Genomic DNA, 17535 nt, shown 5'->3' with positions numbered 1-17535 from the left:
GAAGAAGCTACGGACACTCATCATCAACCACTGTAAAGGGATTGCTGTGAATTCATTCCCTCAGATGCTCCAAAACATGAAGTTGCTCAGAGTTTTGGTGTTGGAATGGTTACCTCATGGTATGGAGGAACTGCCCAATGAGGTTGGGGATTTAATTCATCTTAGGTACTTAAGTATGGGTTATAATAACATGACACATCTTCCTGATTCGTTGGGAAGATTGCACAATCTACAGACATTGGATTTAAGAGGTACTCTTGTAAATAGTTTGCCTAAATGTGTGTCGAAGCTTAAGCAGCTGAGACATCTCTTTGGAAGCTATGGAATACAAGTGGCAGATATAGTATTCCAATTTTCTCAGCTTCAAACATTATCTGGCATACTGATTAATACCATCCAAGCAAGAGAATTAGTTAACATCCCACAACTCACTAAGTTGAATATTATTTTCAACGAAGGGGAGGAATGCTGGAGAGCAATTTGTGATTCTGTCAAAAAAATGACAAATCTTCACTCTCTATTTATTCAAAGTGGTGAATTACAAGAATTTATAAATTTCTCGCCACCCCTTTCTCTCGGGAAGCTTCAACTCTTTGGGTTTGGGAAATTGGTAAATTTTATTAGCACTCCTAATTATCTTCGCGTAATTTTTATACATATGTGTGATGTAGATGAGGATTTCTTCTATAGTTTGGAGAAACTGCCAAGCTTATTGGATCTCTACATTAAGAATTATAGTGGAGACCAATTATTGTGTAGTGAAGGGAGCTTTCCAAAACTCAAGAAGTTAGCCATAAATTGCCCAGAGCTTACCAAGTGGGAAATAGGAAAAGGAGCTATGGCATGTCTTGAGTTACTATCTATGCTGGACTGCAAATGTCTAGAAATGCTTCCAGAAGGCTTGAGAGAAGTTGAGCATTTGAAAAAATTGCATCTAGTAGGCCTATCTCAACAACTTGTTCAAAGGATAAGTGTTGAAGGATCAGATCGATGGAAGATTGAACATATATTAAGAGTTATTATTCAACACAATAATTATGGTGAAAAGCCTACTCTATTAAAATAAAAATGTTATTGACAAGAAAGATTAATAACTCTTATTATATTTTTGCTTTGATGTTGTTTTTCAATTCTTCCAAATCTTGTAGTTGTCATTGTTGTCTTGTTGATATTTTTTGTGTTTAAATATCAATTTTTATCTTTTTGTATTTGTACATTAATTATTCCATTAGTTGTATCACTTGTATGAGCTCATGCCTCATTGTATGATGTATACAATGCACTTATTATCATAAAAAATTTATAAATATTTTTTTATCATGCAATTGATTAGGATAAACTTCGTACTTATCATGCAAGTGTTTTTTAGTTTTAAAAATGATTTTCAAGTGTGCTCTTTTGTTTAAAAATGATTTGTTCTTTAATTTTAAAAATAATTTTCAAGTGTGCTTTTTTGTTAAAAAATGAATTTCAAGTGTTCTTTAGTTTTCAAAATGATTTTCAAGTGAGCTCTTCTTTTTTTTTTTTTTAAATGATTTTCAAGTGAACTCTTTACAAATGATATGATTTTTAAGTGAGCTCTTTTCTTTAAAAATGATTTTTAAGTGAGCTATTTTCTTTAAAAATAATTTTCAAGTGAGATCTTTTCTTTAAAAATGATTTTGAAGTATACTCTAGTTAAAAAAATGATTTTCAAGTGTGCTCTTGAGTTTAAAAATTATTTTTATGTGTTTTTTAATTTTAAAAATTATTTTCTAATTGTTCTTTTAAGTTTAAAAATAATTTTCAAGTGTTCTTTAGTTTTGAAAATAATTTTTAAGTAAGCTCTTTAGTTTAAAAATGATTTTAAAGTGTGCTCTTTAGTTTAAAAATTATTTTCAAGTGTTCTTTAGTTTTAAAAATGATTTTCACTTTTAAAAAAGGATACACCAGAATATGTGTCACATGGTGAGAAGTTAGTAACAACATCAATTGCTACTCTTCCAACAAGGAATATGGTACTCCATTTTGATGATATGGAGGATCTCTTAGTTTCCCTTGTTTTGATTTCATTCTTTCTTCTATCATCTCATGTTGCAATGTAACAAATTATACGGAGAAGCCTGTTTAATTGCTTTGTTCAAGCATATCGGTAACACTGAAGACCGAAGTGCAGAGGAATTAAGTACTTGGGAGAGCACTTTATTAGAAATAATTAAGGTGAGACTTCAATCAAACATTTTCATTGTCCATTTAAAGCACAAGGAGTCAATAAGTTTTTATTGCTTTTTAATTATACAAGGTTTTGTCAGAATTCTGTAATTAAACTCAATGTAACTGGAGATGAGTTCAACATGTTCTTGAACTTCTTGAAAAGCTTGAAAAGGTAAATACCACTTAAGCATTTGAATATTTGATAGTCTCCAATTTGTTTCTGCATTCAGTTACCTCTTAATATTTTTTTAGAGGGGAGCATCAAGCAGCAAGTTTCTTTTTTCTTTTATTCCCATCCAAGGTCTCCTCTAAGTACTTCTCCAATGGCCAGATCATATACTTCCCAATTCATTTTAATCTTATAAATAAACCAATTAAATTTCAAATAGTTCAACATTGTAACCAACTTGATTCATTATTACTTTTCTAGCATAGTGGATTAGTCACCCTAAAAAGTAATTAAATATAACCAAAGCAATGTTATTTTAACTTTGTTAAAAATTAAAAATAATAAAAAAGCTGACAAGATTATCATATTTAACCGACTTTAGTGTGCTAATTTTTTATCTTTTATTTCATCATAGTGTTTAATTAGGATCAAATAATTAATCAAAATTTAAATGAAGAGGCCATATTAATAATGATTAGGTCCATTTGTTAGTGTTGGCCGTTTGTGACCAACTTGGATATAAAATATATAAAGAAAATTGACTGGTTTGATGGTGCATAATAATAATAATAATCACCTATTACTTAATTGATTGTTGTAAATTAAATCACGTGGAGATTAAATATATTTATGGGGTTAGTGGTGGGATTAATTAATTTGGTAATGGCATCCATCTAACTAAACAATGGACTAATTTGGTGGAACATTGATAATCGCATTGTAAAAGTTACATCTAATGTGGTGATTCTTTATGGATACTAGATCAGGGCCGTATTTTAAATTTTGGTGGCCCTGTTCTGGTAAATAAATGTGGCCCTACCAAAATCACAATTTTTAAAATCAATACATGCAAGTTTCGAACCTTTGACCTCCAAGTTAAAATACAATAAATATACATTTTTACCATCTCTTCATAGAACCTTTTAAGTTTAATTGAAAACTCTTAATTTTTATTTCTAAACTAGCTAGGTAAAAATTAAATATTGGACCTATAAAATTTGGGGCCCCTCTAAAATTGGGGGCCCTGTGCGGTAGCCCAGCTTGCACAGCCTAAAATCCGGCCCTGTACTAGATATTGATCTTTCCGGTTAATAGGTTGTTATGGGCAAGGATTAATTTGGTTTGTATATTTGTAGCAAAAACCATGCATGTTGAATCACCAAGCAAATCTTCTGTTCAATTGGTATAATTACTCGGATCAGTTGACACAATCTATGTTTTGCCATAATTACGGATGGTGGTCAATAATGCACAACTTAGAAGGTGGGTCCATACTTGGTTGTACGTTACGAAATTAAAGAAAACTGGATTAGGTTAATTATTGATTAATTAATTAAGTGTGTGCACTATTTTTAGTTGTTTCTTGATGATCTTGGTTTGAACCTTACCGAGGACATTGACTCTTCGTATTCCAATAATTTGTAAAAGTATATATGAACAGGTACTATATAGTAATAGAATCAGTGATACTAAAAAAACGAAGAAGAGTAATAATATTGATGTATATATAGTTATATTCGGATGGTGTCAACTACAAGTACGGTTCTAGGATTGGTTCGGGGTTCGGATCCTTCATTTAATCTGCTTGTTGGTTTAAGTTGAGCTCAGAATATTTGACAGTGGGTCAAAGATTCACGAGCTAATAGCTAGAGTGTAGAAATAGTCAAAAAATTTTTCTCTCAACAATAAATACAGTATTTATAAAGAAGAAAAGCATGTTCTAGTCTTGCAACATGCATGGCACGTGAAACACATGCACAGGTTCAGGTCGGAGCCCAATGGGACTTGACCACGTGCTGATATTCCTGAGGTCTTTGCATACTGCTACTGGAACGCATAGATAGATACATGTTGCCATCAACATTCATAAATAAATGTATTTCTTCACCCCTTCCTACTTTTTTTTAATTACAAATATATGCTCAATAATGAACAACTTATGAGGTGGGTCCACATTTGGTTGTTACAAGGTTAAAGAAAACGGGGTTAGGTTTTTTTTGAAAGCCAACCAACTTATAATGCATTAGCCATTCTAGGCTCAAGAAAAGAAGGAGGAGAATCCCTCCAGACAGTTCGTGCCCATGAGGCAGCTACATGCTTAGCCATAACATGGGCATCTTGCAAATCCCTCCTACGAACATGAAAAACAATTGATCTAGACATCATAGACAATAAACGATTGCAATCTAACAAGACATTTCCAAAATAAGTACGAAAAGAACTAGCATGCTTAAGACTGGAAACTAAGACGAGACTATCAGAACACACAGAAATTCTCGAATAACCATTCTCCCTTAGCCATGACAACGCCTCACGCATAGCCATTGCTTCCGCCAAGAGTGGATCATATGGGCAAATAAGTGGGCCATTCCCAGCCGCCACAAAGGTACCATCTTTCTCATGCACTACAAAACCAAAAACCGGGGTGTGTGTGGGGCCATTGAAACCTGCATCTACATGACAGACCACTCCATCCTCCAAAACTGTTGTAGTGGCGGGTTGGGGAGCACTGGGTGTGGTGTGCCGTTTCTGTTCAATCGAAGTCCAGGAGTTCCACTTCACTGCGAACCTCCTCACCACCACGCATGGCACTGGCAAAAAACCATCCCAAACTGCCTCATTTCTGGCAGTCCAGATATCATATAGCAAGCCGCAAATCCTCCCCTGTTGTTCAGCATTGTAAGGGCTCGTAGAGCCAAGCCAGAGATCGGTCCATTGAGAGAAATTCCTGTTTGCAAAAGTGGGGATTAGCATATGAGAGTAATTCCACACCTGTGAAGCAAAAGCGCAAGTACATAAAGCATGCATGATATTTTCTTCTTCCAAACCACAAGCTGGGCAAACATTAAATAACTCCACCCTTTTAATCAACAAATTATCTAGAGTGGGCAAAATATTAGACAAAGCTCTCCACATGAAAATTCTCCATCTTGGGGGGACCTGCAAATTCCACAAATTACTCCACACTGGCAAACACGGACCATTGACCTCTCCCATCCTCCTGTACCCATCCTTAACCGAGTAACAACCCCTCAGATCACTGTCCCAGAACCAGTCATCATCATAATTCAAACATACAGGCAGCTGCTTGATCAGACGCACTAATTTTGGCTGTTTCGTGTAGAGGTGTACAATCGGTTAAATATTCGATTAACTGAATCATTTTAATCAAAAATTTTAAAGGTCTAATCGTTAGTCGAATCGAATTTTGTATTATCCAATTATCTGAACCAAAGTTTTTTTTTAGGTTAATTGATCAGTTAATCAATTAATCGAAGTTTTTTAAGCTAAAGTTTTAAATCTTTAAAATAATAGTTGTAATAATAAATTTAAGAGTTAATTCCACTAGAGGTCCCTTGTCTTTGGTGGCAATTTCAAATTTAATCCCAGACTATCGTTTTTGCCATTTAACATCCCAAACTATTTTTTTTTTTTGGACACTTTTAGTCCTTCTCATTACTTTTCCTATTTTTAGTAAGGGTATTTTTGTCTCTTCATATTTTTCTTTTGTTATTTTTTTTATTTCAACCGATATAATTGGTTTAGGACTTTACTAAAAACCGATTAAAAAATATGATTACTAAAAATCAAGTCTAAACCAATTAAACCGGAAAAATAACAAAAGAAAAATATGAAAACACAAATATGTCCTTACTAAAAATAGGAAAAGTCATTAGAAGGACTAAAAGTGTCCAAAAAAAATAGTCTGGGATGTTAAATGGTAAAAACGATAGTCTGAGACTAAATTTGGAATTGCCACAAAAAACAAGGGACCTCTGGTGGAATTAACTCTAAATTTAGTTAAAATAATACCTATAATAATAAATACATAAGAAAATATATAAACACAATACCATAACAACACTACAAACATAAAAGCACAAATTATAACATCCATATATATATATATATATATATATATATATATAATATATATATATATATATATATATATATATATATATATATATATATATATATATATATATATATATATATATATATATAATATATATATATATATATATATATATATATATATATATGTGTGTGTGTGTGTGTGTGTGTGTGTGTGTGTGTGTGTGTGTGTGTGTGTGTGTGTGTGTGTGTGTGTGTGTGTGTGTGTGATCAAATGGTATGCATCAATCTAATTAATTTTAATGTTCTAGATTAAGTGTGTGCAAACGCAATTAAGTGTGTGCAAATGCGATTGGTCTAGATTGGTCTATGTGACATTGTGAGATCAAATCTTGTGCATCAATATAATAAATTTAATGGTCTAGATTGATCTAGATTAAGTGTGTGAATGCGATTAAGTGTGTGCGAACGCAATTAATCTAGACCATTAAAATTTATTAGATTGATGCACAAGATTTGATCTCACAATCTTATACCTAAATAGGTGTTTTCATATGAACCCTCATATATAGGGGTGGCTTAATATATGAGGGTTGAGGAACCCTCACAAGATTTTTAATGGGCTCATATGAACCCTCACAAGATTTGATCTCAGAATCTTAATGGGCTTGAGGAACCTGGAAAAGCATTGGTTAAGAAATGCTCAGGTTTACCTGCTGCAATTCTTGCAATGGCTCGGTTGATGTCCACAAAAGGTGATCATCAATCAAAATGGTGGGATGCTCTCAAAAGCCTTGATAACTACTCACACGAATTTGAATATGAAGCAGGTGGCAGTTTAGCATCTCTCAACAGAGCCTTGTTGTTGATTTATTATGAACTGCCAACTCACCTCAAGTTATGTTGTTGGAAAATCGGTCAGAATATGTCGTAGATCTAGGCTACTATTTATATAGGCTGAGTATAGAAGAAATCCTGAATCAATCAGTGACGTGCGCAAGACACTACCTTAAAAGCAAATATTGCCCGGAGACGGTAACAGTCTTACCGGTTACTTTCGACCAGTTAACACGGAAGCTCAAGATTGCAGAATAGAAGAAGAGAAGAATGTATTGAGTGATTAGAACTGAGGAAGAGCAGGGTATTTATAGTGCTGAAAATACCCGCCCCTCCTCTCTCAGCCATTCATTATTCCGCAAATTAAGGTGAGTTTGTGGTGAACATGCCCACAAAATAGGAAGACAACTGTAACACAAATTAATGTGTAGATAGTAGATTTCTAAGCCTTTCATGGTGGCCTTTCTAAGCCTCGCACATAGAGTGGCTGTCTAGGTACATAAACCTATATGCAGCGTTATTTTCTGCATACCCCACAAATATTGCATCTGAGGTTTTAGGGCCAAGATTAGGTTTCTTGAAGTGAGAAAGACCTACCTTGGCAAGGCACCCCCATACTTTGAAGTATTTTAGATTGGGTGCATAACCTTTCCATAACTCATATGGAGTTTTCTCATAACCTTTGTGAGGTATCCTGTTGAGGATGTGGTTAGCTGTTAAGGCAGCTTCCCCCCACAGAGAGTTTGGAGCGCCTGCGCTTATCAGAAAGGCGTTGATCATTTCCTTGAGGGTTCTATTTTTCCTTTCAGCCACATCATTTTGTTTGGTGTATAGGGTGCTGTCACTTCATGGATGATCCCATGTTTTTCACAAAAGGTTTTAAGGGAGGTATACTCATACTCTCCACCTCTGTCAGACCTAAGTCTTTTTATCTTTTTCTCTAATTGATTTTCTACTTCAGTTTTAAAGATTACAAATTTTTGTTCTGCCTCATCCTTAGTTCTAAGCAGATATATCATTGAAAAACGAGTGAAATCATTTATAAAGGATATATAATATCGCTTTCCCCCTTTTGTCTCAGTACTTTTAAAATCAGCTATGTCTGAGTGAATTAACTCTAAAGCACAAGTTGTATGATGCTTTGCAGTAACGAAAGGTTTTCTAGCTAGTTTAGCTTCAGCACATACTTCACATTGAGAAAGCTAATCATTTTGCACGTTTGAAAGCATATTCATAGTTTTTAATCTACTCATGCATTTGAGACCAATATGTCCTAATCTAGCATGCCATACATCAAAAGAAACAGCAATATACGCAGAACCGCAATTACGAGTGGCAAGATTATTCATGAAAGTCTCAAAGTTAGCAGAGGAAACGCAATGAGGGGCAAAACAAACAGCCCCCCACGTAAATAAGCTTTCCCTAAATACCCCCCCCCCCCCCCCTACGAGTCATGATCATTCGTTCGGATTGAAACACAAGTTTGATCCCGGCCCTAACCAACAAAGGCCCCGAGACCAAATTCCTTCGTAGGGAGGGGACGTACAACACATCAGACATAAACATATACTTTGTGGAATTGGATTTTATCTCTACTGTTCCTACACCTCTTACCTCAGCTGTACTGTCGTTTCCCATAAAGACTTGATCTCCTTGTCCTTGAGTGAAGGCACGGAACTCCTTGAACATGATCCTACTCGCGCAGAAGTGACGAGTTGCTCCAGTGTTAATGATCCACTCTTCCGTGCCAGTCACCACATTTGCCTCCAGCGTCACAACCGCTGCTATGACTTCAGTCTCTTCCACCACGTTTGTTTGATGCTTGTTTTCTTGTTGAACGGTCCTCTGGTCGTTTGCCCCCCATCGGCGGTAGCATTGAGCCGCGCGATGACCGTTCTTCCCACAGACGTAACAGGGTCCTCCTTTCCCTTGCTTCTGGTTCTTGTTGTTTTTGAACTTGTTGTTATTGTTAACTTTGAATCCTCTTTTCCAGCCTTTGCTTTGTCCACCATTCCCAGTTTTGGACCTATCACCTTTAACATCACTGGATTCAACCATGTTAGCTTTTAACGTACCAAAATTAGAAACAGACCTTTGGCGATAGAAGTCTTCTATGTTGATGTGATTGACCATCTCTTCCCAGGTGTAATCCTTGGACTCATGTTTCACTTTGTTTTGAAACTCTCCCCAGGATTCTGGCAGCTTCTCAAGTAAGGCATAGGTTTGTAGCATTACACTTACCGGAATTAGTTCAGCTTCAAGGTTGGACACCAGGTTCTCATATTCGTGCACTTGCTCGATAACTGGTTTCGTATCTACCATGCGATAGTTGATCCAGCGCCCAACCGTGTACTTTCTCTGGCCAGCATCATCAGCGCCATACTTCCTTTTGAGCATGTCCCAAATCTCCTTTGCAAATTTGTATTTAGCATATATGTCTAACAGGTTGTCAGACATATGGTGCAGCAGGATACTGCGAACGGTTTTGTTGTCCCGCTCGAACTTAGTCCGGATGTCTTGGGACTTGTCAGCTACGACAGGTGGTGGAGTGATAGCACCAGGGGTCCTAGGGGAGCCGTCATCTGGTTGAGGATTAGAAGATTCACCAGTTTTGGTTTCAGCAGGTTCAGGGACATACGTGAGCACATATTCTAGCTCAGCAGATTCGAAGTGTATGAATATCTTGACTGCCCAACGACGATAGTTTAGGCCATCAAGAGGTTGAAGCTTGGCAAGGTCAGTTGCAGGCTTAGATCCGAAGGTTGATGTCCACAAAAGGTGATCATCCATCAAAATGGTGGGATGCTCTCAAAAACCTTGACAACTACTCACACGAATTTGAATCTGAAGCAGTGGCAGTTTAACATCTCTCAACAGAGCCTTGTTATTGAGTTATTATGAACTGCCAACTCACCTCAAGTCATGTTTCTTATATTGTGCAATGTTCCCCAAAACATATGGCATTAGTGTCCAAAGGTTGATCCGCATGTGCATTGGGGAGGGGTTTATCAATGGCTATAGTGGTAGAACACTAGAGAACACAGCTAAGGATTACTTCCTTCAGCTAAAAAATAGAAGCTTGCTTCAGATCATTCCCGATGAGTACAACGGTAAAGAGTTTGGAAGAATCGAAATGCACGACCTTTACTTTGATGTGGCGTGTGAGGTGATTAGAAGGGAAATGTTTGCTGAAATCATCAAATTGGAACAAAGTAGCTGCAGGAAACTTGAGTGGAAGCAAAGGCGTAGTTTGATCATCCTGAAGGCCGTACACTCATCAGAGGAGCAAAAGGTTGAGCTTGACAATTGCTACGAAAATATGATGAAGCTACGTACACTCATCATCAACCACTGTAAAGGGATTGCTCTGAATTCATTCCCTCAGATGCTCCAAAACATGAATTTGCTCAGAGTTTTGGTGTTGGAATGGTTACCTAATGGTATGGAGGAACTGCCCAATGAGGTTGGGGATCTAATTCATCTTAGGTACTTAAGTCTGTCCTTCGGTTATAACATGACACATCTTCCTGATTCGTTGGGAAGATTACACAATCTACAGACATTAGATTTAAGAGATAATACTGATTAAATAGTTTACCTAAATGCGTGTTAGAGCTTGAGCAGCTGAGATATCTCCTTGGAAGTTATAGATTACAAGTGTCAGATATTGTATTCACATTTTCTCAGCTTCAAACATTATCTCGTGTACTGATTAATACCATCCAAGCAAGAGAATTAGTAAAGATCCCACAACTCACTAAGTTGAATATTATTTTCAAGGAAGGGGAGGAATGTTGGAGAGCAATTTGTGATTCTGTGAAAAAAATGGCAAATCTTCACTCTCTATTTATTCATAGTGATGGATTACAAGAATTTATAAATTTCTCGCCACCCCTTTCTCTTGAGAAACTCCAGCTCTTTGGGTTTGGAAAATTGGTAAATTTTATTAGCACTCATAACTATCTTCGAGTAATTTATCTGTGTATGTGTGATGTAGATGAGGATTTCTTCAATAGTTTGGAGAAACTGTCAAGCCTGTTAGATCTCTACATTGAGAGTTATAGTGGAGACCAGTTATTGTGCAGTGAAGGAAGCTTCCCAAAACTCAAGAAGCTAGAGATAGTGTGCGAGAAGCTTACCAAGTGGGAAATAGGAAAAGGAGCCATGACATGTCTTGAGTCACTATCTATGCTTTATTGCACACGTCTAGAAATGCTTCCAGAAGGCTTGAGAGATGTTAAGCATTTGAAAAAAGTGCATCTATCCAACCCATCTCAACAACTTGTTCAAAGGATAAGAGTTGAAGGATCAGATCAATAGAAAATTGAAAATAGTATTAGCGGTTGTATCAACCTAGGACCACCACACCTCGGCCCGAAAAGATAATGAATGGATAAATTATGTTGAAAATCAATAACCCATTATGTTAACCCAACAGGGTAGCTCAAGTGGCAAATGAGCTCTCTTTGTGTTTCCTTTGGGCCAGCTTCTGTGCCTCTCGAAGCGAACCGGGTGGACCTGGTCCGGGGTCATCCGAGTATGATGATTTTGCCACGTTTAGTCTTAAATTTTCAAATTGATCATCTATGGTCACCAACTTTTGAATTTCAACCTATCGTGGTCATTCTGTTACTTTCAGCCGTTTAGGCCGTGAAAAATAAGGGTAAACGCATCTTTTAACATCGTTTATCTAATTTTAAGGCGAAAGATCACCATTTTAGATTCAACATTGAGCATTGATGAAATGGTACACCTAATTTACAATATATATTCAACACAGATGAAAAATTATGCTTATTATCATTGTCTTTTTTGGGAAGAATGATTTGGTTTTGTTTTTGAAGGTGTACTGCGCCAAGACACTAAAATTGTAGTGAAGCACACCAGGGGACTAGATCAAATAAAAAATTCATTTCTAACGAAAATGGCAACAAGATGATGCACGCCGGATCACACCAATTAATTGGGTTTTTTTTGTTGCAAAAACTATGCTTAGGGTAATTTGCTTACCGAGGTGCTTTCCTCTAAAATAGGTATTGTATTAGTTAATCCAACATTTCTGCCTCAAATCATAGTTATACATTCTTAAAATAGTTACTTTTATGACAAATTTGATAATTTTGCATTGATATACACCAGGATACTGAATGATAATTTGATAAATTATGAAACACTAATTTAAAAATACACATTATATTGGGCATCAGATTATTCGCGCAATGCGCGTGTAGTAAGTAATTTATCAACCAAGGCCAATTCTCGTAGTATTTTTTTAAAATTTTTTTTAAATTTTTTTTAAATTTTTTAATTTTTTTTTTTTTTTGTGAAAGTTGAAGCATCAAGTTTTCAATGAAATAATAGTTGTGTCGGAAATCAAATTAAAGGAAACACACACATAAAGACAATAAAGTCATGTTCATATAGATTGACATGTGATGGAACCAAGTAACGACAAGTAGCCAAATACATTGTGCTCAGATGATATGTAGGGACTCTCTCATATGAGAGACCATGAGATCGAATTTCAGTGGAGACAGTGTTAACTCTTTGTGCTTCAACAAGTTGAGAAAGTAAGTAAAGTAAGTATGTATGAATAGATGCTATAATGTATTACTTTAAAAAAAAAAATGTTACGACAAGTAGATAAATTAGTAATGAGTGACAGGCTGACAGCTATGTTTGTCGAATTCCAACTTTGATATAAATCATAGATAGAAAATTGGTGGTGTCTGTCGGAGCTGTGTTGATACTTCATTTTCACAAAGTTAATACAGTAAATGAAATTCATTTTTTTTAATAGAAAATCGCAGTTACACTATTCAATTACTTTCACACATTGATGGAAAAAAAAAAAATCACTGTTATAGACAATTGAGGAATGAAAAAAAATCACTTCACAAATAATTGAGAAACAAAAAAAAAAAAAAAAAAAAAAAAGGTCACAATATAATTAATAAATGATAAAAAGTTATTTTTCTATGATAAGAAGTGCCATTTTTTCTTAAATTATATGAAAATTGTATTTAAGTTTTTAAAATTTGTAATATATGATTTTACTTCTTCATTATTGTTCTTTAAATACCTTTTTATTATTTATAGGCTAATTAAAATTTATGATAATGTGTATATATATATATATATATATATATATATATATATATATATATATATATATATATATATATATATTGTGTATTACAAGGTAAACCACTAGTTATTATCTATAGTTAGATAAATCACAAGACACAAAAATTTAATAATAAATGATCAAAATATAGTTGAGTTTTATTTCACCAAACCTGTTCAATATAATTTATCTATTTGTTGTTGTCCTACGATCTTGTGACCTTCTTTGTAGGAGAGTTATAGAAGTGCCAACTGAGTATAAGGTAATGAATGTTAGAATAATGAGAAAGAATTTATGAGTTATCATATTTTATTATAGATAAAACCTAAGAATCACTGCCTAGATAGTTAGGATAATGAGAAATAATAAGTAATTGAATATAGAATTAAATTACGAACTAAATTTAACAGTACGTGCCAAGCACCTTGTACTCAAATGACCTATCCGTGACTTGCCTTGAAGGAAGGTCACAAGATCGGGGTATGATAGAGAAAGCATAGAATAGATACTACCTTGTAATAGATCAGTAGTACTAAAAAAGTGATAATTTTCTCAAAAAGAAAATGTAAAAATGTAATTAACCCAAAAATAAGTTAATATATTTATCAACCAAGGCCAATTCTCTTAGTATTTTTTTGTGTGAAAGTTGAAGCATCAAGTTTGCAATGAAATAATAGTTGGGTGGGAAATCAAACAAAACACACACATCAAGACATTAAGTTCTGTCGGAAATCAAAGAAACACACACATAAAGACAATAAAGTTATGTTCATATAGAATTGTCAATAATTGTGATGGTATGGAGTTAATGAGTGATAGCTATGTTTGACTAATTCCAACTTGAATATAAATCATAGATAGAAAAATGGTGGTTTTTGTGCAGTGGAAGATGTGTTCATACTTCATTTTCACAGAATTAATACAGAAAATGAAATTCAATTTTTTAAAAGAAAATTACAATTACACTATTCAATTACTTTAAAACATTGATGCAAAAAATCATTGTTATAGACAATAGAGGAATGAGAAAACAAAATCACTTCACAAATAATTGAGGAAAAAAATTGACAATATAATTAAAAAATGATAAATGTTGTTTTTCTATGATAAGAAGTGCCATATTTTCTTAAATTATATGAAAATTATATTTAATTAAGTTTTTAAAATTTGTAAGATATGATTTTTCTTCTTCATTATTTTTCTTTAAACATCTTTTTATAATTTATAATTTTATTCAAATTTATGATAATATAATTTTTGTGCATTATAAGGTAAATCAGTAGTTATTATCTATAATTAGATAAAGGAAAAATTGTAATTTATACCCCTTCATAATATGTTAATTATTAATGTCACTCTTGAATTAATACTGATGTAAATAGTTTGTCTAAATGCGTGTCAGAGCTTAAGCAGTTGAGATATCTCCTTGGAAGTTATAGATTACAAGTGTCAGATATTGTATTCACATTTTCTCAGCTTCAAACATTATCTCGTGTACTGATTAATACCATCCAAGCAAGAGAATTAGTAAAGATCCCACAACTCACTAAGTTGAATATTATTTTCAAGGAAGGGGAGGAATGTTGGAGAGCAATTTGTGATTCTGTGAAAAAAATGGCAAATCTTCACTCTCTATTTATTCATAGTGATGGATTACAAGAATTTATAAATTTCTCGCCACCTCTTTCTCTTGAGAAACTCCAGCTCTTTGGGTTTGGAAAATTGGTAAATTTTATTAGCACTCATAACTATCTTCGAGTAATTTATCTGTGTATGTGTGATGTAGATGAGGATTTCTTCAATAGTTTGGAGAAACTGTCAAGCCGGTTAGATCTCTACATTGAGAGTTATAGTGGAGACCAGTTATTGTGCAGTGAAGGAAGCTTCCCAAAACTCAAGAAGCTAGAGATAGTGTGCGAGAAGCTTACCAAGTGGGAAATAGGAAAAGGAGCCATGACATGTCTTGAGTCACTATCTATGCTTTATTGCACACGTCTAGAAATGCTTCCAGAGTCACTATATATATGTATAGATGTTACAACCTCACGGTCAAATCTATACTATAATTAAAAACAAAATCCTATTTACTTGATTTTCTGTCCAAACAATAGTAAATAGTAAAGGTAAATTAAAAAAAGAATGAAAAAAGAAACATAAATATTTCACAATAATATTCTACATCATCAATTAAAAATAGAATGGAAATTAGGTAAATTGGAAAAAGAAATGAATATTAATAATTTACTGAAAATTAAAAATGAAAAAAAAGGAATTGAAGTTAGGTTAATTGGAAAAGGAAATGAATATTAATAATTGACTGAAAATAAAAATGATCCATAATTGACTAAAATGAAAAAGGAAATGGTCAGATCATTGCATTTTAATTTTTCACAATAATATTATACAGTATAATACATCAAATCACAATTATGTCATAAATCTTTCACAATTTTAAACAATGAAATGAAAATTAAAAATAGAACGAAAATATTTTAATAATAATATTCTACATCATCAAGTAAAAGTAAATTAAAAATAAAAAAGAAATATTTACATAATAATATTCTACATCATCAATAGTAAATGCATATTTTAAATAATAGTAAAGGTAAATTAAAAATGAAACAAAAATTAAAAATGAAACCGGAATATTTCAATAATAATATTCTACATCATCAATTAAAAATGGAACGAAAATTAGGTAAAAATATCACTGCATCTGATATTCTAATTGACTAATTGAATAAAAATAAAATAAAATAAAAAGAATAATTGGCTGAAAATGAATATGGCATTACAAATTGACTGAAAATATAAAAAGAAATGAATACTAATAGTTGACTGCAAATAAAAAATGATCCATAATTGATTAATATGAAAAAAGCATTGGTTTGATTATTGCATTTTAATTAAAAATGGAACGGAAACTAAAATTTGATGGAAATATTTCAATAATATTTCTACATCATAAATAGTAAGTGCATATTTTAAACAATATTAAAGATAAATTAAAAATGGAACGTAAATATTTCAATAATAATATTATACATCATCAATTAAAAATTGAACGAAAATTAGGTAAAAATATCACTGCATATGATATTCTAATTGACTAATTGACTAAAAATATAAAAGAATAATTTGCTGAAAATGAATTTGATATTACTAATTGACTTAAAATATAAAAGGATCGCTAATTGACTAATACTCTACTATTATATATTTTCACCCGAATCACCTATCCTGATGGACTGAAGGTGTTAGCTCTATACGATGATGGACAGGATTGCGTTGCTACAACCAATGTCATCTACAAACAGGTTTTAATAATGTGTAAATACAATCGTTGATATTATGTTTTCTTAAATGACAAAAAAAAATACTAAACAATGATAAATAAAATCTCCATAGTTACAGCTTCGCATGCATACATTTACACATTAACTATTAATTTGAGCAATTATTTGCTCAAATTCAAACAATGATAACATCAAAACACATAAATAATCCAAAACATATCTTCAATTGCACTGTATAATATTTGATGTTCTAATTTAAATAATTATATATCAATCCAAATATTTTTAATATATTATAACAAATCCATCCCGTGCATCGCACGGGCGAAAATACTAGTCCAACCAAATAATAGAATCACTGTTTCCAGTAAATTCTTTTCAACCAACCAAACAATAATGGTGAAGCAATCTTCTTGAAAATTTCTTTTCATGAAATTTCAATTCCATTTCACTTTAAATATTTTTTGCGAACCAAATAGAAATTTCTTCTCATGAAATTTCAATTCCATTTCACTTTAAATATTTTTTGCGAACCAAATAGGACCTTATAGATGAAATTAAAGATGAGAAAATGCTTCCCATTATTATTAGCTACTCGGGCTACTTCTGTTTTTTTTTTTTTGAATGCTACTTGTTCTATTATGCTGAAGCTTGAACTCACAACCTTCCAAATGGAAGTCCAGCCCGGGTACCATTAGACCACATAGTCTGAATTTAAAAAATATATATATTATTTATTTTTATGAATTATTGGTGAATTGATTGATTCGACTTTGACTTAATAAGGAATCTATATATTGATGAATAAAACGATTACATATAGTGACTAATAGATAATGATAATTGCAAAAAGACAAAATGATAGGTGTTGATGATAGGATGTTTGAATTGATTTACGGAGTACAAAATACAAAAATTTGGTTGTCAAAACTTAGAAAGTTTTTTTTTTTTTTTTTTTTTTTTTTTTTTTTTTTTTTTGTTAATTTCACATAAGCCTATCTTATTTGATTGTTTGGTCTATATATCTGCAGCACTATAACCATGGATGCATC

General features: G+C 33.0%; 1 protein-coding gene across 1 annotated transcript in view; it reads left to right on the top strand.

Moving 5' to 3' along the window:
* The window catches only part of LOC109150522 (disease resistance protein RPM1-like), a 28750-nt gene extending 27642 nt beyond the window's left edge, over nt 1-1108 (top strand). Inside the window, exon 3 of the mRNA XM_019298451.1 lies at nt 306-1108. Within this exon, the coding sequence (XP_019153996.1) occupies nt 306-1066 (761 nt within the window). The 3' untranslated portion in view covers nt 1067-1108. The remainder of the gene's footprint in view (nt 1-305) is intronic.
* The last annotated feature ends 16427 nt before the right edge of the window (nt 1109-17535 follow it).

Source organism: Ipomoea nil, unplaced genomic scaffold, assembly GCF_001879475.1.
Source record: "Ipomoea nil cultivar Tokyo-kokei standard unplaced genomic scaffold, Asagao_1.1 scaffold2279, whole genome shotgun sequence".
In the NCBI taxonomy this organism is placed as follows: Eukaryota; Viridiplantae; Streptophyta; class Magnoliopsida; order Solanales; family Convolvulaceae; genus Ipomoea; species Ipomoea nil.
Note: the sequence above shows the minus strand (reverse complement) of the source record. Positions and strands in the feature narration are given on the sequence as shown.